We start from the raw sequence: 25,929 nt of genomic DNA, 5'->3' as shown, positions 1-25,929 counted from the left end.
CCATGACTGGCACATCAACAAACTCTTCCTCTGAATGTCTGGAGCTCACATACCAAAGAAGAGTGATTCATCCTATCACCAGCACACGGAAGCACTGCCTGCCCTAATCCCATGACGGATCAGCAGCCTGACCCTTGTTCTCTGAACCTGCAGAGCAGGTGTTACTACGACCACCACATGGCAGAGCTCCCCGTGTGGTCAGAGGGTGTGCCTGGTACTCAGTTGTTTTGAACTCTTGTCAAAAAAGATATGTGATAGATTTCGTTTTACGCAAAACAAGTTGGGGTTTACCATGTTTATTTTGAAGGCAGGCCTCACATGCTGCCTTTGGCATGACTTTACGGACAGGATTTCTCTGACCTCATCAGCAGGGTGATCCCAGCAAGAAAAAGAACCCTGAGCAGAACTCAGTTGGTGCAGTGTATTGAGACCCTATAGGTTCCAAGGCTCGCCAGGTGCCACGTGGGCTGTGGCGGCCCAGGGCTGACCTGGAGGATTGCTGCAAAAATGGAGCTGTACTGGAGAACTGAGGGTCAGGGAGCGCATGAGTCGGTGTGCATACAGGAGTGAAGGACACCTGTCGTTCACACAACCCAAGCCTAAGAGGACCAGTCTTGGCAAGGATGAGACGGGGCTCACGTGGGTAACTTCAGCCCAGGTGTGTCCATTGAAGCAATGCAAATGCTTGTGGGTCAGGTCAACACAGTGGGACTGAATTCCCTGAGACCCCAGCCCAGGGCAGGTAGGTACTGGTTCCCAGTGCAGTCACTGGTTAGTAGAGAGGAGTAAGTGAAAGTCAGGAGACATGGATTCCAAGAGAAACTTAGCCTCGTAGGAGCCATTTAACCTGGGACTTTCGCCTTCGTAGAGCAACGAAAAAAGTGTGTGTGAACACCAATCCCTTTCTGATACTGTTACCAGAGCCCCATCAATGAGAGAGAGCAAGGGCTGTGTTTCTAAAACAGCATCTCACTTCATAACTGGCAACCTGGGTCTGTTCGTTTCTGTGGTCGATACCCCACAGAGGCAGCTGGATAAAAGCACCTGGATTTTCAGGTGAGCCACGGGACCTGTGCTTTTCCAGTCTGTGAAGTACAAAGCTGCCTTTCTCACGAAGACTTTCAAGCCAGCGTGGTGAACTTGGAGCCACTGTGATGTGTGGCCTGAGCTCCCCGCAGAGCGCTGTCCAGAGACACACTGTCAACAGCAGCCCTGAACCGAGCTGCAGGTGGCAGTTTTCTGTCTCGGTGTTTCCAGTGCATATTCTTTGGCTCTCCCTTTTGTCCGGACACCCCAGGCATACTGTGCCATTTCTCTTCCAAGTTCTCCTACCTCTTTATTCTTTTCCAATTCAAAGATTCCAGTTTGACACTGCTGAGTTAATTTCCTCTGTTCCAGGCAGTGGACAGGCTCAGCAGAAGATAGGAGGGCAACTTCAAAGCAATTTAGACTACTATGGTAGGATTTAGCTCTCTTAAATTACTCCCTCCATCTTTTCATTGTACGTAGTCATATAGTTCTCCCAGACATGCCCAGGCCGTGAGCTCCATCTCCCCAGCTCCTGGATGGACGCGGTAGCCTCTTCCTGGTCACCCTGCCTCCTGCTCTCAACACCCAGAGAGAGCCATGGATACCAGTGTCTTCCTACCACTCCTCAGCTCCGGTGGCCTCCTGATTTACTCAAGAACTAACCAAGTCCCGTGGTGGCCTGCACTGCTCTCCCCGGTCTGCACTTGGTCTCCTCTTAACTTGTCCCTGATGTCCTGCTCACTTGGCTCAGTGCACTCACCACCTCCCCTGGGCAGTGCATCCACTCACTCTGCCCAGGGCATCTACACAGATGCCCATACCCGAGATCATCTACCTTCATCCAGGTCTGCCCAGGTGCGACCTTACCTGACACACCTGGTGGAAAGAGTGACGCCCGGCACACGTACCAGCTCTCACTGGGTCTTTTCATAATCCATAGCAGCCTATCTTTTGGTTCACTGTGGGAGCCCCCACGGGAAGGAAGACTCAAGGCAGCAGGGATTCTGTTCCATGTGTTGCCTTCATGGGGCCTAGATACGCCCGAGGCTCACCACATCTTGTCCGAATTGACTGAACAGAGTCGGCAATGCATGCAAGACGCAGGACAGCATCTTGAAAACTGGGTGCTGCTCTGTCTACAACCTCCCTTGTTCTGTGATTCTGTCTGTGAGCTTATGAGAACAAAACAGTAAACAAGGTGTCTGCTGATGCTGCCCAGGGCAGCTCCCTCCCTGCCCCGCCCCAGCCCCGGGACCAGCAGGGGGCGACCGTGAGCAACATGGGAGCCAACACCCCTTGAGCTGCTCGTGGAGACCGAGTTCTGTTCCCGAAAGCTTAATCCCTGGACTCCACCGATTTGCAAATAACAAGAGGAGGAGGATTTCGAGGAAATAAAGGTTTATTAGTTAATTTGCCAGAAGAACCGTGAGAACCAGGCTCAAGGCCTGCCGTCCTTGAGATGAGAGATGTCCAGAGTTCAAGGAAGTGCACATGAGTTTAATGCAGAGTTTGTGCCCCAGACCCGATGGTGGTGGCGGCCTTGGTCCTCCTAATCTCCTGGATTACTAGCACCACAGCCCTGAAGTTGTATGTCTTGTTGACAGCGGTTTGTCCTTCCCGTGACTGGGGAGAGATGGGAGTGAGGTGGGAGAGGGATGGCCTGTTAATCTTGACCTTCCCAGCAAGGGGAAGAGAGAAAGGAAAAATGTCAGCTCGAATCCCCAGATAAATGCTCAGCAAACCCACTGCACCTGAGAGTTTGTATTTTAGTCCCCGCTGCAATTTTGCCTTTGGAAGTACATGCTCTTCCAGGGCTGAGATTCTGTGACCAGAATGGTTCTGAATCAGTATTTAAGGAAAAAAAGGAGAGAGGAGTGAGGGCAGGTGCAACCGCATCACTTCAGCTGCTTCACGTTGAGCTTCAGTTTGAAAACTGGCTTCCTGCAGACTTGCTCCCCAGAAAGCACCCCAGGTCCTGGGGACTCTGAGCAGCACCAGCCTGAGGACTGGGCCTCAGCTGAGCCCAGAGATGATGAGCAGAGCCTCTGTCTGCCAGGCCATCACCCCGCAGGTCCCCTAACACACACTTCCTGTCACTTCGTTTGGCTCATTTATTCAGTCAATGACCAAACATGATGGAGACCAATTCAGGAACTGTTGCTAGGAACAGAGCCTGACCCAAAGTCACTGTGAGTGTGATTGGGAGATTCAGTAATAACTGAGAATCAAGGTAAGAAAACAGAGCCTGATGTCTACGGCCCTGGACTACACTCCCAGAAACACCGTCTCAGCAGCCAACACCCAGGGGTTAACTGTGTAACCACACCGTGCTTGCCCGGCTCACCCCCTGCCCAACTCCACACTCTTCCAAGCTTTCAGACATCGTCGTCACTGACTTGTGATGGGAGCTCATGTTAGGTGGATAAGTTGAAGTTGATTCTTCACTCATGTACACCTGCCTTCGTTTTGTAAGCAACTGAAGCAAAAACAAAAACAAATGAAATCAATAAAAATAACAAAAGCACAGCAATGTGAGTCCAGAAATAAAATCTCAATCAAGAGGCTTTAAATAAGAGTAAATTTGTGTCAACTCACTGACTCACCATAATCCCAGCTACTCAGGAGGCAGAGATCAGGAGGTTTGAGACTTGAAGCCAGCCTGGGCAAAATATTAGTGAGACCCCATCTCAACCAACAAGCTGGGCATGGTAGTACAGGCAAAAATTCAAGACCCTACCTGAAAAATAACTAAATCAAAAAAAGGGCTGGGGGCATGGCTGAAGTGGTAGAAAGCCTGCCTAGTAAGCAGGAGGCCCTGGGTTCAAACTCCAGTACTGCCAAAGTTAATTAGTTAATTAATAGCGAAGAACAAATAAAATAGAATGTCACAGGACCTTGACGCTGAGCCTCTGCAATCAAAGCAGAACAGGAAGCAACACAACCGTACTCTGTAGAGAAAGATTTAGGGGAAAGTGTGCTTTCCTATATCTTTCCAAAGAGAGATTTCACTGTGTCCCAGAAGGAAGGAGGACGATTAAAGCGACACTTGTAAACATTCCGTTTTTTGTCTTTGTCTTCTTCCCTCTTGTGCACGTCCACGGGGCACAATTCACACACCGTACCAGTCGCCCAGCAAAGTGTGTGATTCAGCCATGGTTTGCATTTTAACTGGAGCGTGCAAACATCATGTCAGAACTTGTCATCACCCTTACAGTCACCCCTACCCACCAACCCCGAAGACCAGCCATCTTTTCTCCGCTCTGCACATCACCCGTGTTAGACGTTCCGTACAGTCGGAAGCATGTAGTCTCTGGTCCTAAGACTGGCTTCTTTCACTTAGCGAAATGTTTTGAAGGCTCACCCGCAACGTAGTGTGTTTCAGTGCTGAGTAATATTCCACCGTGCAGGAATCACTCAGGGGCTGACCCACGCATCATTAAGTAGACATTTGGGTGACCTGGCTGCTGTGAACAATGCTGCTATGGACATTTGTATATAGGGTTTCGTGTGGGTCCATGTTTTCATTTCTTTTGGTATATACATAGGTGTAGAATTTCTGGGTCCTGTGGTGACTCTGTGTTGTCCTTTGAGGACCTTCCAGATCACTTGCCAAAGTGGCCCATTTTACATTTTCTGGCAGTGTGCAAGGTCCCACTTTCTCCCAGTCTTCACCAACACTCGTTACTGTGTTTTCTATCGTAGCCATCCTAGTGGGTGTGAAACGGTGTCCTGCTGTGGGCTTGATTTGCATTTTCTTAAGGCCAGTGACGTTGACAGCTTTTTGGACAACTGTGTATCTTCTTTGGAAGGATGTCCTTTAGATCCTTTGCATTTGGGGGAGGGGATGGGTCTGGGGTTTGAACTCACAGCTTCTCGCTCACAAAGCAGGGGTCCTACTTCTTGAGCCACACCTTCAATCCATTTCCTCTGGTTATTTTGGAGATGGAGATGGAGAATTACTTGCTCAGGCTGGCCCAGAACCATGATCTTCTCAATCTCAGGCTCCCAAGTAGCTAGGATTTCAGGGTGAGCCACCAGCATCTGGTTTATTTGCATTTTTATAACTGAATCATAAGAAGTCCTTAGATTCTAGATACAATTTCCTTATTGGATACGATGTACAAGTTTTTCCCCTTTTGTGGATTGACTTTTCCCTTTCTAGTGGTGTCCTTAAAAGCAGAGAACCTTTTGATCTTATCTGATTTTTTTTCTTATTTTTATGTTATTATAAGTAGAATTGTTTTCTTCATTTCCTTTTGGGATTATTTACTACGAGAGTATAGAGATGCTTTGGTCTCGGTGCCCTGCAACTTGCTGAGTTTATGGTTCAGCTGGAGTAGCCTTCCCATGGATTCTCCGGGGACTTGTCTATGTCCTCTGTGGATAGAGGTCTCCCTGTATCTCCCTGTCTACTCGGGACGAGAATTATTCTTTTTTCCTCTCTAGTTGCTCTGGCCGGAACATTCCAGTACAATGTTGAGTAGAAGCGGCCAGCAGGACATCCTTGTCTTGTTCTGTACTTGAAGAAAGCTTTCTCTCACTGTGGAGTAGGAGGTTAGCTGTAGGGTTTTCATAAATACCCATTTCATGCTGAAGTAGCCTCTCCTATTCCTTGTTTTCTGAGTGTTTTCATCACAAAAAGATGACGTATTTTGTCAAATGCCTTTAATCTGTCAATTATACAAACACATGGTTTCCCTTCTGTTATTGTGGTGTGCTATGCTGATTGGTTTTCTTACGCCACACCACCCTGGCTTTCCTGAGATAACCCACAGTGTATAAGTCGTTTGATACGCTGCAGATTTGGCTTACTAGTGGGACTTTTTAAAAAGATTTTTCCATCTGGGATCGTAAGGGGTGGTGGTCTGCAATTTTCTTTGCTTGTAACTCTGACCCTGTTAACATTGCTATGGAACAGACTTCAAGTGTCCCCCTCTTCTATTTCTGGAAGAGTTTGAGAAGGCTTGACGTGAATTCTCCTTTAATTGTCTGGGAGAATTCACCTGTGAACCATCGGGGCTGGGGCTTTTCTTTGTTGGGAGATTTGATTTTCACTCTGTTGAGATTTTCTACTCGTTGTTGAATTAATCTGTGTGTTTCTGTGAATCTGTCCTCTCATCTAGGTTGTTCTATTGGTTGGCATCCAGTCGTCTGTAGTATTCTTACAATACCTCTTACTTGTACGAGGTCAGTGCACATTTATTTCTGATTCAGGAAACTTGAGTCTTCTCTCTTCTTTCAGTCTAGCTAAAGATTTGCTCATTCTGATGACTTTTTAAAGTCCCAACATCTGGTTTTGTTCTGTCTCTCTGCTGTAATCTTTATAAATTCCTTCCTTCTGCTAGTTTTGGACTCACTTTCTTTTTTCTACCCACATGAATTTGAAGGTTAGTATTTGAATTTCTACTAAGTTGCCAGCTGGGATTTGGTGGAGATTTGTGGGGGTCTGGATTGGCAAGGGGACATTTCCATCCTAACCATGCCGTCTTCCAACCCTGGATGTGGGGTGTCTTTCCATGTATTTACATTCTCTCCAATGTCTTTCAACCATGGCTACAGATGTCGGGGTGTGGGCCTGCCCAGTGCATGGTGCACCCCACAAACATTAGCAAAAGGTTTTGTACCACACTCACAGGTTGCACAGTCTCACAACTCAGCTGTAAAAGCTACATTTCCACTCTATTCTGAATCTGGGGAGTGAGGATATGCTAATGAGTCACAGCCATAATTGCTATTTTCTCTCAATAACAAAAGGTGTCGTGAATGGCTGAAAATCAGGAAAGAAGATACTGTCCATATTACTTCATTTCCCCAAGTACTTATCATGTTGTGTCGACATAAAAGCCATCCTAGATGCTGGAGCCATGCCTTGAGTGGTAGAGCAACTGCCCAGAAAGCATGAAGTCCTGAGTTCAAACCCCAGTGCTGCCGAAAAAATAATGAATAACCATCCTAGCCACGTTTTCAGTATTGCTGCTGTTTGCAGTGAGTGCGTTATCTTACTTCTTATTGTGATACTGTTAAGAGCTGTTACGTTCCCATGAGTACATAGGGAAATTCAGTCCTGTTCCACGAGAACGAGGCTGTGCTGCCGACATGTTCCACACTCAAATTTAATTATTCCAGTTAAATTTTTATCTCTTCTGCTGTTCTCTTCCGTGGTCACATTCATAATGCAGGTTGTCGGCCAAACACTGGGCAGAAGCTGGACGTGTGATTGGAACCATAATGGACTCTCTCTTTAATATAAAGAAGATTAAAACTACATTAAATTACACGTTAATGGAAAAATAAAGCAAAAAAAAAAATAGTAGGATGAGAACTTCGTGCTGCTGTTAAGTCTGGATTACAGAACGTCGTTTTGCATTTATCAGCTGAATATTGAATTTTCTTTGAAAACTTGCTCTTAATTACATTAAGAGAGAGATACAGCTTACCGGTTCCCTCCTGATGTGTTTGCACACCGTGGCTGTGCCCTGACCACTGGGGAAGAAGGGCAAGGCCAGCGTGTGGCAGGGTAGCCACTCACAGGCCACCTGCCACCTCACACCAACACAGGACGCTCTCTTTGGGGTTTGGGAGCTTTTGCCCTTGAGTTGAAGGTCACTTGTTGTGTGAAGGTTTAAGAGGGAGCCCCTGGCTCCCGTTTCTTGGGGAAATTCTGACCTCCCACTGAGGGGACTCTGGACCCTCAGGGATCGTGAATTCACACCTCTTCCTTATCACATATTCCCATGTTGCAGCTGACCTGGACACTGCAGTCTGGAGTCTGAAGCAGGGGACATTCTGAGTCCATGTTTTAGTACCCTGGTCACTTGGGAAGCATTCTTGTTGGTGGTGACTGTGTCCTTACAGCAATGACCTGTGAGTTGGGTTGGACATGGCAGGAGAAACTGCTGACTCCTTTCCTTCTTTCCCTGGTGTCCATGTGTACATTCTGGGGGTTCAGGCTGATGACCCAATGATCTCCAGGCATAACTGACCAGCCCAGGATTACCTCAGGTTGGGAGATGGAGTAGTGAGGGTCAGTGAAGGGACACTTGTGGAGGTGAGGAGAAGACGGGGTGAGGGAGTGACAAGGGACCTGAACTGAGGCATGCCATGGCTGCAGACCAGGGCTGGGACACACACAGCTGGGCCAGCGTCTACTGAGACCCTGTACTTGACAAAGGCTGTCTCTGCTTCCTGTCTGGGCCTCAGTTCAAGGGCAACACGGACAAGTGGACTTGCTCAGCAGCCATCCTGGAGTAGCAACTCAGAGGAGCACACAGCTTAGGCAGCGGGCTGAGGAAAGAGCTTACACAGGGATTTGTAGGAAGGGCAGGAAGCTTGCTGTGATTGCAGCTTGCGTGTTGCAGGGGTCTGAGAGGGAGGCCGAAAAGAGCCAGGCCGTCCAACGTCACTTATCTGTGGGAGCTGCCTGGCCTTGCTGGTTGCAATCACACAGCAAAGTCTGGCCCTCCTTCTAAGAAGGAGTCTGACTTGGGAACTGAGGGATGAGGGCTCACCTAGCAAGCTGAGCTGGTCAGTCTAAGGATGAGTGGCCCAACAGCGGCATCTGGGTAGTCAGAAGGGAAGACGGGCACCAAGGAAGAGCCATCACAAGGCAACTGTGGTGGCCCAGTGACAAGAATAAGGCCTAGGCCAGGGAGCGGCTCTGGGATGCAGGATATGGGTGCAGGGAGGTGAGAGCCTCAGAGGGGTGGAAGGAGGAAGGCACAGGACCAGGAGAGGAGCCAGAGGACAGGAGCCACTGCACATTTCTCCTCCAGGGTGACTCAGTGCCTGAGCCGTCTCAGGGTGAAGCAGGAGAACATGGCACCGAACACTCCACTCCCCTGTGTCATAAAACAGGCCACACTGCCTGACAGCCTCAGCCCAGAGCAGAGGGAGCTGGCCCACACCAGGCCACAGGGCATAGTGGTGCACAGGTGAACAAGGGCATGACCTCTGCCACAGGCGAGGTAGCTTGGGGTCTTGGAGAGAGACCACTGGTGTAGGACCACCTTGTCCCCTCTTCCTGGAGGACAGATCCTGTTCTGTGGACGACATGGCAGAGGTGTCAGAACTCCCCACTCAATCCCAGGGTCCGTGTCCTGCAACAATGTCCTCCCGTTTTCCTGCTGGAAAGAGTGCCCTAGTTTGTGTTTCCTGTGTCCGTTGGCCACCAGTGGGATATAAGATCTACCCTGGGACTGACACCGAGACAGACAGATGGCAGGAGGCAGAGGGAGTGGGGCTTCTGCAGAGGTCCAAATCCAGTCTCAAACCACAGACCCTGAACTTTCCAAATAGAGACCAAGCGAGTGTAAACTGGTAACAACTACAGCCATGTCAACATAACCAGTTAACATTGAGTGTCCCTGTGCAAGACACTGGCTCTTTGTCCACACTGTGTTCTGAATCCCAGCACACAGTCAAGGAGGCTGAAGCATGAGAGCCAGGGACACCTGAATCACACACCCAGTGAGAGCAGCACTGACTACAACCCCAGCCCATGTCCAGGTCAGCCCTCACACACTCCGTCCTCCTTGGAAACCAGAGCCACATCGCGGCCCATCTGGGAGGTCCACTCCTGGCCAGGTGACTGGTGGGTTGCCATGGCACATCCCACACTCTTTTCTTCACAGGGTGGAATCTTGGAATCTTTCAGCTCAAAGCAAACATCTGAACTAGAAAGACACCGTGGTGATTCCCACTTAGATCAACCCTCCCGCTGGCAGCCAACAAGGAAGCACAGAGCAGGACTCTGAGTCCAGCAGGGAAACAGGTGGGAAGGAAGCCTGCGGGCAGTGGGCCAGGACACAGCCCTGGGGAACGGGGAGCAGGGGGAGGTCTGACAGCCCCTGCCATGTCCCCCACAGAACAGGGTCTGTCCTTGGGAGAGTGGAGGCAAGGTGGTCCCACACCAGGCCATCTCTCTCTCTCCATGACCCCAAACCCACACAGAGTTGAAGCTAAGAAATCCACCTGCTGGCAGCAGTAAATAAATGGTTCCATGATTAATATATCAGTTATGACAATCAGCTTACCAGGCAATGTTACTAACTAAATACCACATGCTAGCTTTCAAACTTCTTAAACTGAACAAAAATACTCAAAGCTAATTGAACTAAAGCTGGTTCCACCCCAACTTTCTTTAATGCCTCAAACTCTGTTGACTGAGTGACTACCAAACATTAAGTACTTGTTGCCGTGGGCATCATTCGGGAATACCAAGGTTTTCTTTTCTTCATGTTCTGATACAAAGTCATGACTGTCCACTTGAGTGTCTCAGCCACAGATGGACAGTGGCTGCTGGGAACGATGACTCATGAGGTGTCAATCGTGTCCGTTTTCTGACGCAGAGATCTTACAGTACTTCCAGCGCACTAAATGACGTTTCTGTTCTGTGAACAGGTCAGCAGTACTCATGGTCACCGACACAGCACTTCAATGAAGAAAGATACTCGCCGGCTCCCAGGAATATGAAAGGACTATCTGGAAGCCGGAACCAACCGCAGCTATGTGCGGGTCATACCTGTGGCCTGACGCCTCCCGGTGACTGCGATCACCCCCATGACCACGTCCACCATGGGCCGGACGCACGGCAATCCTACCTGCTCAGCCCGGCCGAGAGCTGCCGGATGGAGCACCACCGCTGCTCGCCCAGGAGCTCCGTGCACTCGGAGTGCGTGATGACGCCCGTGATGCTGGGCGACCACGTGTCCAGCAGCACCTTCCCCAGGATGCACTACAGCTCGCACTACGACACGAGGGACGACTGCAGCATGTCCCATGCGAGCACAAAGATTAACCGGATCCCGGCCAACCTCCTGGACCAGTTCGAGAAGCAGCTGCCCCTGCACAGGGATGGCTTCCACACGCTGCAGTACCAGCGGGCGTCCACTGCCACCGAGCAACGCAGCGAGAGCCCGGGCCGAATACGACACCTGGTCCACTCCGTGCAGAAACTCTTCACCAAGTCGCACTCTTTGGAAGGCTCTTCCAAAAGCAACGTCAATGGGACCAAGGGGGACATTCGGGTGGATGACCACCACCACGGCCACCACTTCAAACACAGTAAAAGGAGTAAAAGCAAGGAGCGTAAACCCGAGAACAAGCACAAAACCAGCATGAGCAGCTGGTGGAGCTCTGACGACAACCTGGACAGTGACAGCACGTACCGGACACCCAGCGTGGTCAACAGGCACCACGTGGACCACATCTCCCACTGCTACCCCGAGGCGCTCCAGAGCCCCTTTGGGGACCTCTCGCTGAAGACTTCCAAAAGCAACAACGACGTCAAGTGCTCGGCCTGCGAGGGCTTAGCCCTGACCCCCGAGGCCAAGTACATGAAGCGCAGCTCCTGGTCCACGCTCACGGTGAGCCAGGCCAAGGAGGCCTACCGCAAGAGCTCCTTGAACTTGGACAAGCCCCTGGTCCACCCGGAGATCAAGCCCTCCCTGCGGCCGTGCCACTACCTCCAGGTAAGGCACCCCGGCAAACAGAGCTCTTTCTCAGTTACTGTCATTTGTAACTCATAGAACATGATTGTATAAACATGTAACAAGTTTTGAAATCTGGATACATTTTTATGATGTCCAAACCAAGCTTGTTCACGTAGGCTAGTTAGAACACTTTGAATCTACTCTGCCTTTCTTATTAAGACATAATATTCGTACACGTGATGGGATCGGGTAATAGGTACCTTTGTTTCCTCAAACACTAAACATCCGTGGGAACCTTCAAGCTGTTCTTTTGTAGTTATTGTGAAACATAGATCATTTTAACTGATAGTTGCCAACTGTAGTTTTTAAGTGTACGGTAACAGAGTGATTAATTACAGTCACTGTATTGTACCATGGATCTCTTGAACTTACTCTTCTGTTCTGATGAAATATTTCACCCTTTGACTAACATCTCCCCAGCCCCACCATAGCCCCTAGTAAGCACCCTGTTCTCTCTACTTCTGTGAGTTCAACGTTTTTAGCTTCCACGTGAGTGGGATTGTGTCGTGTGTGTGTCTTCCTGTGCCTCGTTGATTTCACTTGGCATGGTGGTCCATGTCTTTGCAAATGGCAAGAGCGCCATCTCCCTTGAGGCTGGATGGTGTTTCGTGGGATGCACACACCCCATTTCCCTTATCCACTCCCCTTTCAATGGACACTTAGATTGACTGCAAGTGTTGGCGGCTGTGAACAGAGCCAAAATGCCCTCACCGCAGAATTGATGGGAGACATCACAGGTGCCTTTGGCTTTGGCCACCTAATTGCTTTTTGGAACCATCTCTCTCAACGGGGTAGGCCATCCTTCAATGCCTCCAACGCTTCAGGATTTAACAACGGTAACAAAAATATACTGGCCCACGCAGACCCTTGCGCACTCAAGGCTGCTCAATGGCAGAAGGCTGCTCTAAGGGGCTCATTTCACCAACTTGGCAGCAGGGTCGCTAAGCCACAAGGAGTCTGTCTGTGGGAAGTGCACCTGTTTCTCTGAGGAACAGACTAGATGAATTCACCAAAGCCCAAAACATAGTGCAGATGGTGACTGGAGAGAGCTGGCTCACTGCATTCTGTATAATTCCCCTCCCTGTCTCTTGGTGACCATGCTGTCACCAAGGAAGGTCGCCAGGGGAGGCATCAGCCTTGGAGATGCACACCACCCTTGTGAGGGAAGCCTCTGTGGCTGCTTCTGCCACAGAAAAGTCTCAGGCTTTTCTTTCATATTTGTATAATATGTGCTCCAATCCACAATTTTCTACTCGCCTGAGAGCTGGTGCTGTGGCACGCGTTGGTCAAGAAAAATCCTACTAGAAGAATGAGTAATGGCACTAAACACTGGCTGAGTCACCAGGCAGTCAATTAATGGAACAGATAAACAACTGAATCTTGTCAGGAGCCGGCCACAGCGGAGCCTTCCAGAGGCACCAGTTCCTCCCGGTGCATTGTCTGAGGCTCATTGGTTCTGTTTTGAAAGGGGATGCTAACCAAATTGTGTGTACAGCTAGATTTATTCAAGGATAAAAATTGGTAGTTGGATAAAGTTTTATTTTTATAGCAGTGGAAGAGGCTCACATTTTGCTTGCAGCTGGCAAACCTTAACAATGTCCCAATGTAAAACTGTTATCTACTTTCCTAAAGGATCGTGGTGCGTAGCATGGGGCTTGCTCCTTGGTTTTCTCATTGTTATAGAAGCAAAACTCTATTTTGTTCTGTTTGTACCTGGGAAGTATCTAGTTCAGTGTTCCCTGCACACTTAGAATGATGCTACAGCCATGGTCTTTTGTCCCCACTGACCCAGAACTAATCCACTGACCCAGTGCTACCTGCTGCTCCTCTCTGCTCCTAGCCACATCTTCCCAGCAACAGCCTGCAACTCACACATGCCCCTGCCAAACCCTGCGGTGGCTGTACCCATCTCTGCTCCCCAACAGCCTGTTTCATGTTTCTAGTTACAGAAAACATAAGTCACGTACAGAGGTGAAGTGTGACATGACTACATTTCCCAAACTATCAACACAGGCAGTCTCATCTCTCCAGTGTGCCCCATTCCACCCAGGTTAGGTTGAAAGAAAGCCCACATAGCCACTTCCTCTCTGCAGGGCCCACACTGAAACACAACCACTGTGATGTTAAAAAGAAGAATTCCTCGATGATGTCACATCTTTGGTCAGATTCCTCACAAGTTCTTCCTGGCCATTTGTTTGAGTCTGAATCCAGAGGAAGGCCCTGCAAGGCAACTGGTGGGCTTGCCTTTTAGACACCTTTTTATCCTTAAGTTTCTGCTCTGTCTCCTCTCCCCCTCACTCTTGATTTTTTTTTAATTAAATTTCTTGGTTTTGACAGGCTCTGCACCCTGGGTCATCACAGGGTCAGTTTGGATGCTACTGTAGCCTCCAGTTTCTGTAGGTCCAGAGCTGGGCTACTGATCTTGGGCTTCCTGTGGCTTGATAGGAGGTGTGTGTCAGTGACTCAGTATTTTACAGTCATCAGTCTTACTTCTCAGCTAGCTTTAAAGAGCCACTAGGGCAGGAACCAAGTCAAAGCTGCCCCTTCTCTTCTGAGGTCTCTCCTCTGCTCTGTCCACCTGTAACCAGAGGTCACTAGAGAGAGCTGGCTGAGCAGTGAGTCCATACAGGTGACAACAGTTCAGGCTGAGCTGTTGTCTGAGCAAAATGCATTTTCTAGACTTCAAAACATCATGACTTTTATAGTGCTGTGTAAAAAAACAAGTGACAAGCTGTGACGTGAGGCTATGTCAAGCGGATTGGCATGGGGTGAGCATCTCAGTACTGCAGAGCCATGATGGCCCTCATAGCCACCAACAGCCTCTCATCCTTGACGACCCCCATCCATTCCTCCATGGCAGATGTTGTGCAGCACCTGCCTCGGTCACCAGACTCCCTTCCCACTGCTGGCCTAGATCAGTCTTGGAAATTAAACCCAGACATTATCATCTCCAGCTCTGAGGGGGAGCATTGTGGCAGGACGGGAGGTTTGGGAACCCCAGGAAACAGAGACAGCCCTCACAGGGCCCCAACACCCCAAGACATCTCATGCACAAAGCCCTTGCCCCAGGCAGCAAGCTTGTCTCCACTTCACCCCTGAAAGAGATCCGCCTCCAGCGACATCCCCCTTCTTCAGTCCTCGCTCATGGAAAGATTTATGGAGGTGAGCATCACAAACCACGCACTTGTCCCCTCTGGCTGTGTTTGTCCCTGGACTGTGCTGAATTGATGTCCTGTGTTTTCAAAGACGTCCTGGCATGGCTGTCCTGCGTCTTGAGTGCATTAAACTGTGTGGAAGACAGGTTCAGGTTTCTGGGCCTCAGGAGCCAGACTTCATTTTGCAGCCATAACACTGGGAACGAAAGGACTGCACCTGAAGGTGCTTCTGTAAGAATAAGACCTAAAAGAACAGGAAGAGAGAAGTACTGTCCACGAGTGCCATTCATCTCTTCTCCCCAAAGTAGAAATTTGCAGCCGGATGAAAAGGTGATTTTTCATTTTCTCCTTTGACTTGTAAGATGTCCTTAACATTCGTGGGAGATCCTTGGTTTTAAGGAGGTCAGAACAGATGACAAATAGAACTGAAAGATAATTCTGGCCAGCAGAATTGTTTTGCAAGAATAACGCTCTCATTTTCCTACTTTCTGCAGCAGCAGACAAACCGGCTAAGGCCAAACTTTGTAGGAATGTTGTCAGAGTGTGGACCGTGATTCACCTCAGCCTCACTCAGGGATCAAATGGCTCCATGTCCTGAAGGACAGAGACCTCCAGGGCACCCAGGGAGGGACTGCTTCTGGCAAAGAGGGGCCTCCAGTTTCCGCTCACTGGTGTGTCAGGTCTGCTCCACCCTGCACACAGGCAGGAGCACCTGTGGCTTTTTATACCTGAAGACCCTCTGTTTTGTTGAGAGGCAAAAGAAGGGAAAGATCAGGTGCAGGGTAACAATTTTGATCTTCCTCCACATGGACCTTCCTGCAGGAGCTTCCCAGCCACTGGGTCCCAAGCCCTCTCCCACCTGTGCTCAGAAAAGGGTTTAAACGCCACTCCAGACAGCGCGTGGATCCCAGCCTTCAAGGTGCTGGTGTGAAACTTCAGTTCTAAGACTGTGAGGTTTCCAAATGCACAAAACACACCCTCAACACTGCACTTTCCCAGTACATCCATTCGACAGGTTATCTCATGTGCCATGCATTAGAGAAACCATCTGTCTTTTAAAAAATGGAGTTAAACTTCCAGCTTATTGCTGCTACAACCAGCATTCAAAGGGATATGAAGAACCTCACAGCCCTGCCATGTGTTTCTACACCGTCCAGAAGTCAAACTAAACATCACTGGTGCTGAGGCCTGCATGTGATCTCTGGAGATCCTTGGCCAGCTCCGCCCATCCCGCCTGAAGTCAGGGCCCCTAAGCTTTCTTCTAGTAGCTTCAGGGTTTCAGGTCTTTCATTACGATCTTTGATCTGTTCTGGGTTGATTTGTAGAGTGAGAGACAGATTGGATTTCATTCTTCTGCGTGGGGATGTCCAGTTTCTCCTGTACCAGTTATGTAAGAAACTCCTTTCTCCAGTGTGTGGTTCAAACCTTTGTCAAAGGTCCATGGACTGCCAATGTGTGCATTTGTTATTCCTGGGCTTTCTATTCTATCCAGCCTTGTTCTCTTTGCTCAAGACTGCTTTGGCCATCCAGGGACAATCTTGGATCTGTATGAGTTTTAGGATTTTTTTTCTATTTTCATGAGGAATGCTATAGACATTTTGACAGACAATGAACTTGATCTATGTTTCCTTTAGCAGTGTGATGCTGTTAAGGGTATGAATTCTAAGGGTGGCCTCTCCGTTTTTGTGTGCATGTCTCCTTCACTTTCTTTTATCATTCACTAACGTAGCTGTTGGAATGGGATTGCTGTCTTCATTTCTATAGCTGTGATTGGTGCACAAGGATGCTTCTAATATGTTCACTTCATACCCTGCAACTTTGTGGAGTCCTGAGACTTTTCTGAATATGAATCCTGTCACCTGCAAACAGGAAGAATTTTAATTCTTCCTTTACCTATTTGAATGCCCTTCACTTCTTTCTCTTATGCAGTTTCCCTAAGACTCCCAGCACAATGTTGAGGAAGAGCACTAAAAGTGGGCACCCTGTCTTGTTACAGAAATCCCACTGGGTCTGATCGATGATGTTGGCTATGGGTTTGTCATATCGTCTTTACTGTGTGATGTTCCTTCTATACCTAATTTGCTGATGGGTTTTATCATGAAGACATGTAGAATTCTGTTGATTTTTTTTTTTATCTGTTGGGATGATCATATGGTTTTCATCCTTCATTCTGTTGATGTGGGATGTTGATTATTGATTTGCATACAATGAACCATCCTTGCAATGCTGGGATAAATTCCACTTGCTCGTGGTGTACGATCAATCTGACACACAATCAAATTTGGTTTGCAACACTATGTTCAGAATTTTTGCCTCATCAGAGAGTTGGTCTGCACTTTAATTTTTTGTTGTGTCCTTTATTGATTTTGGTATCAGGATAACATTGGCCTTGTAGAATGCGTTTAGAGGGGTTTCCTCTGTGTGTGTGTGTGTGTGTGTGTGTGTGTTTTCCTTTTGCAATAGTTTGAAAATAATTAGTACTATTTCTTTTTTAGAAGTTTGGTAAAATTTAGCCCTAAAGCCATTCTGGCCCTGGGCTTTTCTTTGTTTCTTTTTACTACTGGATCAATCTTGTTATTGATCAATTCAGGTTTTCTATGTCCGCAAGGCTCACTTTGAGTGGGTAACATGTCCAGAGAGTCATTTGTTCATTCTAGGTTTTCCAACTCACTGGAATAGAGTTATTCATTCCGGTCCCTCATGATCCTTTGTGTTTCTATCTTATTAATTGTAGTGTGTCCTTTTTCATCTCTTACTTTGTTTCTTTGAGTTTTTCTTCTTAATTACTTTAACTAAAGGTTTGTTGATCATTCACGTTCAAAACACATTTGAACACATTTTGTATACTTAGTTCTGCTCTGATCTTTCCTGTTCCTTTTCTTCTACTGCTTTTAGGTTTGCTTTGTGCTTGCGGCATCGTTAGGTTGTTCACTGCGGTTTTTCTACTTGTCAATGTAGGTGTTTACTGCGACATGCTGTCCTGTCAGTACTGCTTTTGCTGCACCCCACGGGTGTTGGTGTGTTGTGTTTCCATTCTCATTGATTACTTTGTCGATCCAGTGTTCATTCAGGAGCTTGTTCTCTTAAGTGCACATGCATTTGTGCAAGTTTTAACATCCATCTTGTTCTCTAGATTTAGTCCGTGTGCTCAGAGAAGAAGCATGGCAATGGTCTCAATCTTTGAGCTCCTGAGACACATTTTGTGGTCTGTGTCCTGTGCTGATGAGAAGACTGTGTGATGTGCAGCCAGAGTAGGAAAGGTCCGCTGGGTCCACATGGGCTAGGGCGCACTTGAACGTTGATGTTTCTTTATTTTTTCTACAGGATGCAAAGGGAATATGGAAGTCCCAACTGACACTGCTGGAGTTTATCTCTTCCTTCAGGCAGAATTAGACTCATTTTATAAAATTGGGTGCTCCAGCATTAGGCACATGTATATTTTAAGTTGTTACATCTTCTGCTGAATTCATTCCTTGATCACGATTACTCTGTTTCTTTCTACAGTTTTTAACTTGAAGTGTATTTTATCTGATGTAAGTTGGCTAACATCTTTTCCATCCTGACTTCTCAGTCTGAATGCTTCTGCACCATTGACATGAATTTCTGGAGATAGCGTTTGTTCTTTTTTTTTAATCTACTCAGCCCATCTAAATCACTTAATATTAGTTTATAAAGACTTACTCCCATCCCCCCGTCATTGCTTTGCCCTTTATTCCCTTCCTCCTCCTTTGTTTGCTTTGTGGGTCCACGGTTCTCTGCATTGACTAATTGGGTTTTTTTCCCTTGGGTACCTTCCCTTCCATTGGGTTTTATGCTTTCGTGGTGACTACTATATTCCTTTTGTTCTGCATATAGGACTCCCTCAAGCATTTGTTGTAAGGTGTTGAATTCCTCCTGGTTTTGCTTATCATGAAAAGACTTTCTTTTTTCTTTGCCTCTGAGTGCTAGCTTTGCTTGGACGGTGAGCTTCTTTGGCTGTAAGGTTTCTGCTCAAAGTTCTGATGTTTGTCGAATGCAGCACTTTTCTCCTGCTGTTTCTAGAATTCGCTCTGTGCCTTATACTTTTCACAGTTTACTATGTTTTGTCTCACACAGGACCTTTTCTTGGTCAACTATTTTGGGTCCTTTGAACCTGTGCCTCTGGATGTCCATATCTTTCCCAAAATCTGGGGATTTTTATGCTTTCATTTTGTTGAATATGTTTTCTGTGTCTTTTTCATTCTCGTCTTCTGGAATATCTGCAATTCAAGTATTTGTTTGCTTAACAGTGTTCCAAAGCCTCACGGGATTTCTTCCTTCTTTTTAACCCTTTTTTGTTTGTTTGCTTTCTGGTTTGGATTATTTAAAAAAATCGATCTTCTGTTTCTGAAGCCTCATTTCTGCTTGAGCTGCCCTATTGTTAAGGCTCTCAACTGCATTTTATCTCATTTATGGACTCTCTGAGAGCTTTGCTTGGTTCTTTTTTAATGAACTCTATCTCTTTGCTAAATTCTTTATTCAGACCATGAATTGTTTCTCCAGCATCATTGGATTGTCTCTCTGTAGGCTCCTGAGTTTCCATAGAATCATCACTTGTTACTGTTTTGCAGGCAGCTCACCCAGTTCCTTTTCTCGGGTCTTTCATTAGACAATCTTTGTCCTCCTATAGTGGCCTCCTGTCACCTTGCCCTTCCATGTCCCTTTGTTTGTAGATATTTGCACATCTGGCAGATCTGTTGTCCCAACTAGTGTTACATAATGGCTTTCTCAGTAGCCATGTTTCTCCTGGCGATGTGTCTAGGTGTCTGTTTGGTACACTCTGACGCTCCGATTCCAGGTGAACAAGTGCTGTAGTTTCCACTCAGCTTCTTCAGCTGTACTTGATAGTTCTAGGCTCCTGGGGGCTGTGCAGGGATGGGGAAGGACAGTGAGCAGCACACAGAAGCACGATCATGGCTCCTGCTACACAGCCACACTGCATTGTGTCGGTGGGAGCAGGGTGCCTGTCTGTTGCTGTGGGATGAGTGGGGTGCCATCACTCTAGAGAACCTGTCTGCTTTGGTCTTTAGTGATCAAGTCAGTAAACAAGACACAGGTTAGTGGAAGACATGAGTCATATCCTTGTCATTATATGACCTTGTATCTGGAGGGGCTCTGACACACTTAATAAAGACCTTAATGAGGAAGTGCATGTGATCTGAGTTCCAGGGGACACCGGAGCCTGTACTGGACCCAGAGGTGTGGAGGCTGAAACACCAGGGTAGACAGGATGGTAAGCCCCCAGCCCCATCAGCTAGGAAGAAAGAACCAGATACAGAAAGAGAGATACAACAAATCCAGAAAGGGAAGAGAAGGAAATTTTAACCAAAAAAAACTGGACTGAGCGTCAGTGGCCCTGTGACTGTGCTAAGCAGGAAGCTGAACCATTATCCTTGAAGACTCCACTCCACGTGGCTCTTAGGCTCCAGCCATCTATGGAAATTAGGGCAGAGGTGCTTACCCTGGAGCTTGAGAGGTAAAAATGGGCCTGATGCTGACACTGGTCTTCTACCTGGCCTTTCTCCACGCTGCTTCCAGGGCCCTGAGGCACCAGCTTCTCGGATGGCTCAGGGTGCCTCCCCTCCCACCCCCAGGCTCCCCAGGCTCCTCTCTGGAGAGCTCACAGCACCTGCCCAAGCTCAGCATCCCAACTGCAGCACCACCGGCCTGGCAGGTGCAGGCAGCTCACCTGGGGAGAGCTCTGCAGAAATCTCATGTGCAACAGACCTGTGTGGTTCCCAGGCACGCTCCAGCCTCTTCGTGCTCGTGACAAGTTCATGCAATCCTTGACTCCACTTTCCTGTCCATACAATGACCCAGGAACTTACCACACTGAGCGTCCACGACAGCAAATACTTACCAATGTCAACTTGGTGGTCTGAAGTGAAAACACTACACTGCCTGCACACACACTATTTTGGAAATACATTTTTCACATAAATATGTACATTTATGTTTATGGCCCCAACTCTAAACAACAGAGAAATGAAAGTCCCTTGCAACTGAAAATATTTTAACATAAAAACATCAAATCTGTCCTGAACAAAGTATTCTGGGTGAGGAATCACCGTGATTGGACAGAGAAGAGAACTTAACGAGGGCTCTGATTCCCCAGTACACTGCCGGTGAACAGCTCCTGGTCTCCATTTACACGGCAGCTATGTGCCTGAAAGAAATTCATTGCTCATTAAAATTGAAAAAAAAATGCCTTGGCTTTTATGCAAAGCAGAGTCCAGTTCGAGGCTCAGGAAACAAGAAAGGAAAACAGCCTCTTGGAGTCACACAGGATGGTGAACAGCCCTTCCTCAGGCAGGATCACTTCATTGTCCCCTGAAAACCAGCACCACTGCAGCCCTGGATGCTGGAAGGCTTCCCAAGCACTGTGAGGACAAGGCTGCGCAGATCCATACCCAGGGTGGCCGAGACTCCAGGGGTACCACCGAGATCCGTCCTTCACCCACTTCAGTCAGCATAATGTCCAGCATGCATTCCATCCCCTGTGGCTGTGGGCTTGATGTGCATTTGATGCATACACACATGCCCACATCCATGCACACACGTGCACGCAGTCATGCACACACACATGTATGCACAAGCACCCTCACATACATGTGCTGCCAGAGGCATAAGGAAAATGTTTCCCGGGGAGAGCACAGCTTTGGACTCTTCTTGGTTTCAACTCCAGAAAGACAATATTATTGCAAAGCCTGGCCCCTTTCACCTGTGCCTTGCTGCTTGACAGAAAGAAAGAATATTTTAGCATGCAGTGTTGAGCCACCCTCAAAGCAAGATATCAAAATGTGCGCAGATGTCAGCCTCAGGAAAATGCCCTTTTTCAGAAATTACGAGTGTCCTCACCCCTGTGTGCAGGTGGGTGGTCAGGGTGTTGGATCACATGACACCGCAAAGGCTGAGTGTGGGTCTGCAGAGGCTGGACGTGTCGGAAGAGAAATGACCTACTCATTCCCCAGGGGCCATGAGGCCACGTCACTCTGGGTGCACACGTGGCCACTCCTGAGCACTCTGCTGCAGGTTTTTAATGCCGTAAGTTTAAAAAGGGACGGGTGTTTTCTGAGACGGTGGCCCGTTAGCACCACTCCCTAGGCCTTTCATAGTCTAGAGAGAGCCATGCGCTTTGACATCACTATTTAGTACTTCAGTTCGTCTGAAACAGACTCAGGCCTGCGCTCTTTCTGCATTGAGGTTTTTTCTGTCAAAAGCTGGCTTCTCAAATCAGAAACAGAAACATACAAGCTGGTCTCATTTGTTAGTTAATTTGCAGGGTGCTGAAAAAGCTCTTTACCTTGTTTTTTATGGAAACATGTTTTTGATTAAGAAAAAAAAAAAAATTCCGCAAACCTGCCAGCACAAGCTTCCCTTTTGGCTGCTGGGGTTCTCTTCCCCATCTGTTCTGTCCCTCCGACATCCTGGGACAGCTGCAGGGTGGGAGCTTTGATCGCCAAGCACGGGCTGCAGCAGTGCCTGTGTGCGGTGTCTTCTGCATACAAGCTTCCCTGACTCGTCGCCCTCTTCGCCTGGGGCTTCTGCTGACCCCTTACCCTCCACATTCGCTTTCTTCACCCCAATTACACCACAAATCATCTTGCTTTATGTCCCCATCCTCTACTAAAACTTAATCTCATTGAGCACTGTAACTTTCCTTAGAGTAAGAATAAGGTTTTGTCACAAAAGCAGTATTCAGAAGTACAAAGAATAATCATTGAAAAGCCCTCATCCCCGGTCCCAGTGACGACGCCTGTTCCACACCCTACCGCCGGGGTCCGTGGCTCAGGCCTGCCTGCTTTAGGAAGTAAAGAATCTGAGTGTTCGCTGCCCTGCTGTGGTTTGACTGTGTCCCCAAAGTTTCATGTACTGGACATTTAATCCCTAAATTCATATGTTGATGATATTTGGGGTTGGAGTTTGGGGGAAGTAATTAGGATTGGACAAGGTCATGAGGGTGGGGTCCCCATGATGGTGCCCATGTCTTTCTAAGAAGAGAAAGAGAGAGCGAGCCGGTCTGACATGTGTGCCCAGTCTCACCATGTGATGCCCTGTCCAAGCTGTGGTACTGCACGAGGCTCTCCCCAGTGGCTCTTGGACTTCCCAGCCTCCAGAACTGTGGGCAACGAACTGCTATTGTTTGTAAGTTACCTAGCCTGTAGTATTCAGTTACAGCAACAGAAAACAGGTAGGACACCCCTTGAATGTCTGTCCATAGCGGAATATGTATCCTTGTGCAATATGATTTTGATGTCTGAGTAGTGTCCACTGTGTGGTTGTAACAAGGTACTATCATCATTTACTCCTTGACGCTAGTGTGGGCTCCCCAGTGCCTGGCCTTGCTGTCCTGGACACTGTTGCAGGACAAGAGTCTTGCAGTCTTCCCCTAAGTACCACGAAGATCGGGCTCCTCTTCCCGCCCCACTGCCTGGCATGGGATGACAAGGAAACACCCAGCCCCCTGTGTCCCTCCTCCTCCTGGCATTTCTTGTGGTAAGAAGACACACAGATGAGAGCTGTCAGGTGCCCGGACAAGTACATTCTTTACTCATCGTTTGCCGTTCTTTCTGGTGCTCAGACATGCTTGCTGTCAGGAAGTGATGCCTCCTGTGAAATCGAGCTTCACCATGGGCAAATCATGCCCACTTTCTCAATTGCTGATGTCTCACTGAACGAGCCTGCTGCGTGTCACCTGGCTCACGTCATTCTGCCTGCAACTTCAGCTGCTCTGTGATGTGATCTGTGTGACTCTTGCTTTGACCAGGTTTTAATATTTCATAATGCCCTTTCAGGGTGGGCTGTACTCCTCTTCTAGCCTGTGTAAGTCTGACACAGAGCCAAATCATAAAGATTTTAGAAACATCCAGCTGGAAGGGACTGTAGACAGCACCTGGCCCACTTCAGGTGTGTGGCGGGGTGCTGGGCTCGGACTCCCCAAGTGGCACTCCATTCTGTTTTGCCATCGCCTCACCCAAGTCTGCACTGGCAGTGCTGTGTTGTGTGGAATCAACGAGCTGCTGTGTCTTTGAGCCAATTCTGGGGAGTGCTGTTTTAAAAACACAAGCTGCAGATATAATCCACCTGCACCATACCCATGTGGGCCTGGAGGGCATGTGTCATGCCTCACCCTGCAGAATGAGTGGTGGGTGCCCCTGACCAGGCTTCAAGTGCAGAGCAAATGAGGACTACAAATGGGCAACAGCACCCTTCTCCCTTGGTTCCTGTCCTGGCTGTAGCATGGAAGGCATCAGATCTGCCTGGCAAGGCCCAGCAGGCCACTTAGGGAAAGAACACAGGCGCATTCTGCTGAATGGCCTGCCTGTCCAGCCAGTCCATGACTCCCTGTGGGGCGTGCTAGACCAGCTGGCTCCCGGCGATATCAGGTTGGAAGGATAAGCAGAACCCTACTTGGGAGGATAGAAAGAATATGTCTCCGGGAACATAAGAGTTTTATGATGGAAACACCAAGGCCGAGTAGTTTTGAAGCATGACATTTATCACCACACTCGGGGGCCCTCTCCTCAGCACGGAATACACTGGGCAGGTCCTCAGGCTGACGGCAGGACGGCCCGGGACAGGCTGGGTGCTGGGCGTCGTTTGGGAGGTCTCTGCACTCTGCTGTTATGCCCTGTGTTTTGCTGTTGTGTCAGTGTGAATTTGGCTCATGGAATCAACTTTATCAAGGTTAATGAGCCACTAGGAAAGAAGCCAGGCCCTGTGCTGCATTGAGCGAGTGGGTCTGAGGCTCTGGAAGCATCTTAGTCACTTCCAGGACTTTTGTTTGTGGTGGAGAGAGCGTCACAGGTTCCACGGGCCAGGAGCGCAGCACAAAAGCCTGGTGAGGGTGTTTGCGGCCATCCCTGGTACACATGGCGTGCACAGTGGGCAGGTCTCTGCAGCAGCACAGGGTGGCACGGCGTGCCCTTTCCCTCTGTGAGTGCGGGGATTTGCACGCAATGACTTGGCATCCACTTCTGTGTTAGCTTGCAACTGAGTGACAATGACAACAATAGAGACAATAATACAGTGCTTCTTTTCCTCTTCCATGTCTTCTTCTCCTTTCATTTCTCTCAAGTCTTCATTTTCGTTTCCATTTTCACCAGAAGGGAGTAAGTCTTAAGTGAGAGCAATGGTTTCCCCAACAACTAGAAAAGGTGTCATTTTTCCTCCTATTTTCCTGACACTTTCTTCCCTTTTTCTAATGTTTAGCTGTCACTTTTGTAATGGAAAGGAACCAATATTTTCACACAAATGTCCTTTTCAGATTTGGAAGGCAGTGCTAAGAAGCATTTATCTTTATGTGATAACTTTAAAACGATAAGCAGCCTTAAAGAGGATTGTGAAGAATGTGCTGTCCCAAACAGCCACCAGCCAGGCTCCTGATGACAATGGCGAGACTGACGCCTCTGCTCCCCCTGTCCGCTAGGTGCCTCGGGACGAGTGGGGCGGGTACCCCGCGGGTGGCAAGGAAGAGGAGATACCCTGCCGGAGGATGAGAAGTGGCAGCTACATCAAAGCCATGGGCGACGAAGAGAGTGCAGAGTCAGACTCCAGCCCCAAAACATCCCCGAAGGCGGCCATGCTCCCTGAGCCCCTGCTGAAATCCATCACACAGAGGCCACTTGGAGACCACCAAAGGTACGAAAGATGCCTTCTCTCTCCTGGTTTCTCAACCTTTCTCTCTTCAGAGCTATTTAGTCGTGGGTGAAAGTTAAACTTTATAACTTTTGTCATCAAGTTAAGCTTCACTAAAAATACAAACCCATAGCCATGCTTTCTAAGTCCTTTGTTTAAAAAATGATCAGACTTTTGGTTGGTTGTTTATTGCATCGTAATTAAGAAAATATGCATGGCCAATTTCTATGTCTGATTTTAAAGTCCCTAGAACCATCAGGATCCTTCAGAGCCTTCTAGTCAGGGACTGGCAGAGTGGCTCAGGTGGTAGAGCACCTGGCAGGCAAGTATGAGGTCCTGAGTTCAAATCCCAGTACTGTCCAAAAAACCCAGAGCAGTCCAGACATTTTCCACAGGAGGGACTCATGCTTCTGCTGAGCGAGTGTGCTCGGTGATATAAGGAAACAGCCCGACCAGCTTCTCTGGCTACTGTAAGTTCGTAAGTGCATTTCTAGGTAACAGCAGTGTTTCCTAAAGGTGAAGAGGTGTCCTGGCTTTACAAACGTGAGATCAAATGCTTTGTATACTTATCTAAAGATACATCACTGATAAATTAAACA

General features: G+C 48.2%; 1 protein-coding gene across 10 annotated transcripts in view; it reads left to right on the top strand.

Annotated features, from left to right (window-relative positions):
* The window catches only part of LOC109696566 (disks large-associated protein 2), a 664,364-nt gene that overhangs the window by 554,777 nt on the left and 83,658 nt on the right, over nt 1-25,929 (top strand). For all 10 annotated transcript variants that reach the window (XM_074055339.1, XM_074055343.1, XM_074055340.1 and 7 more), the window contains 2 exons: nt 10,429-11,498; nt 25,122-25,333. In XM_074055339.1, the coding sequence (XP_073911440.1) occupies nt 10,429-11,498; nt 25,122-25,333 (1,282 nt within the window). The remainder of the gene's footprint in view (nt 1-10,428; nt 11,499-25,121; nt 25,334-25,929) is intronic.

The sequence above is a fragment of the Castor canadensis genome, chromosome 14 (genome assembly GCF_047511655.1).
Source record: "Castor canadensis chromosome 14, mCasCan1.hap1v2, whole genome shotgun sequence".
NCBI classification, from domain to species: Eukaryota; Metazoa; Chordata; class Mammalia; order Rodentia; family Castoridae; genus Castor; species Castor canadensis.
This window is presented reverse-complemented; position numbering and strand designations above follow the sequence as displayed.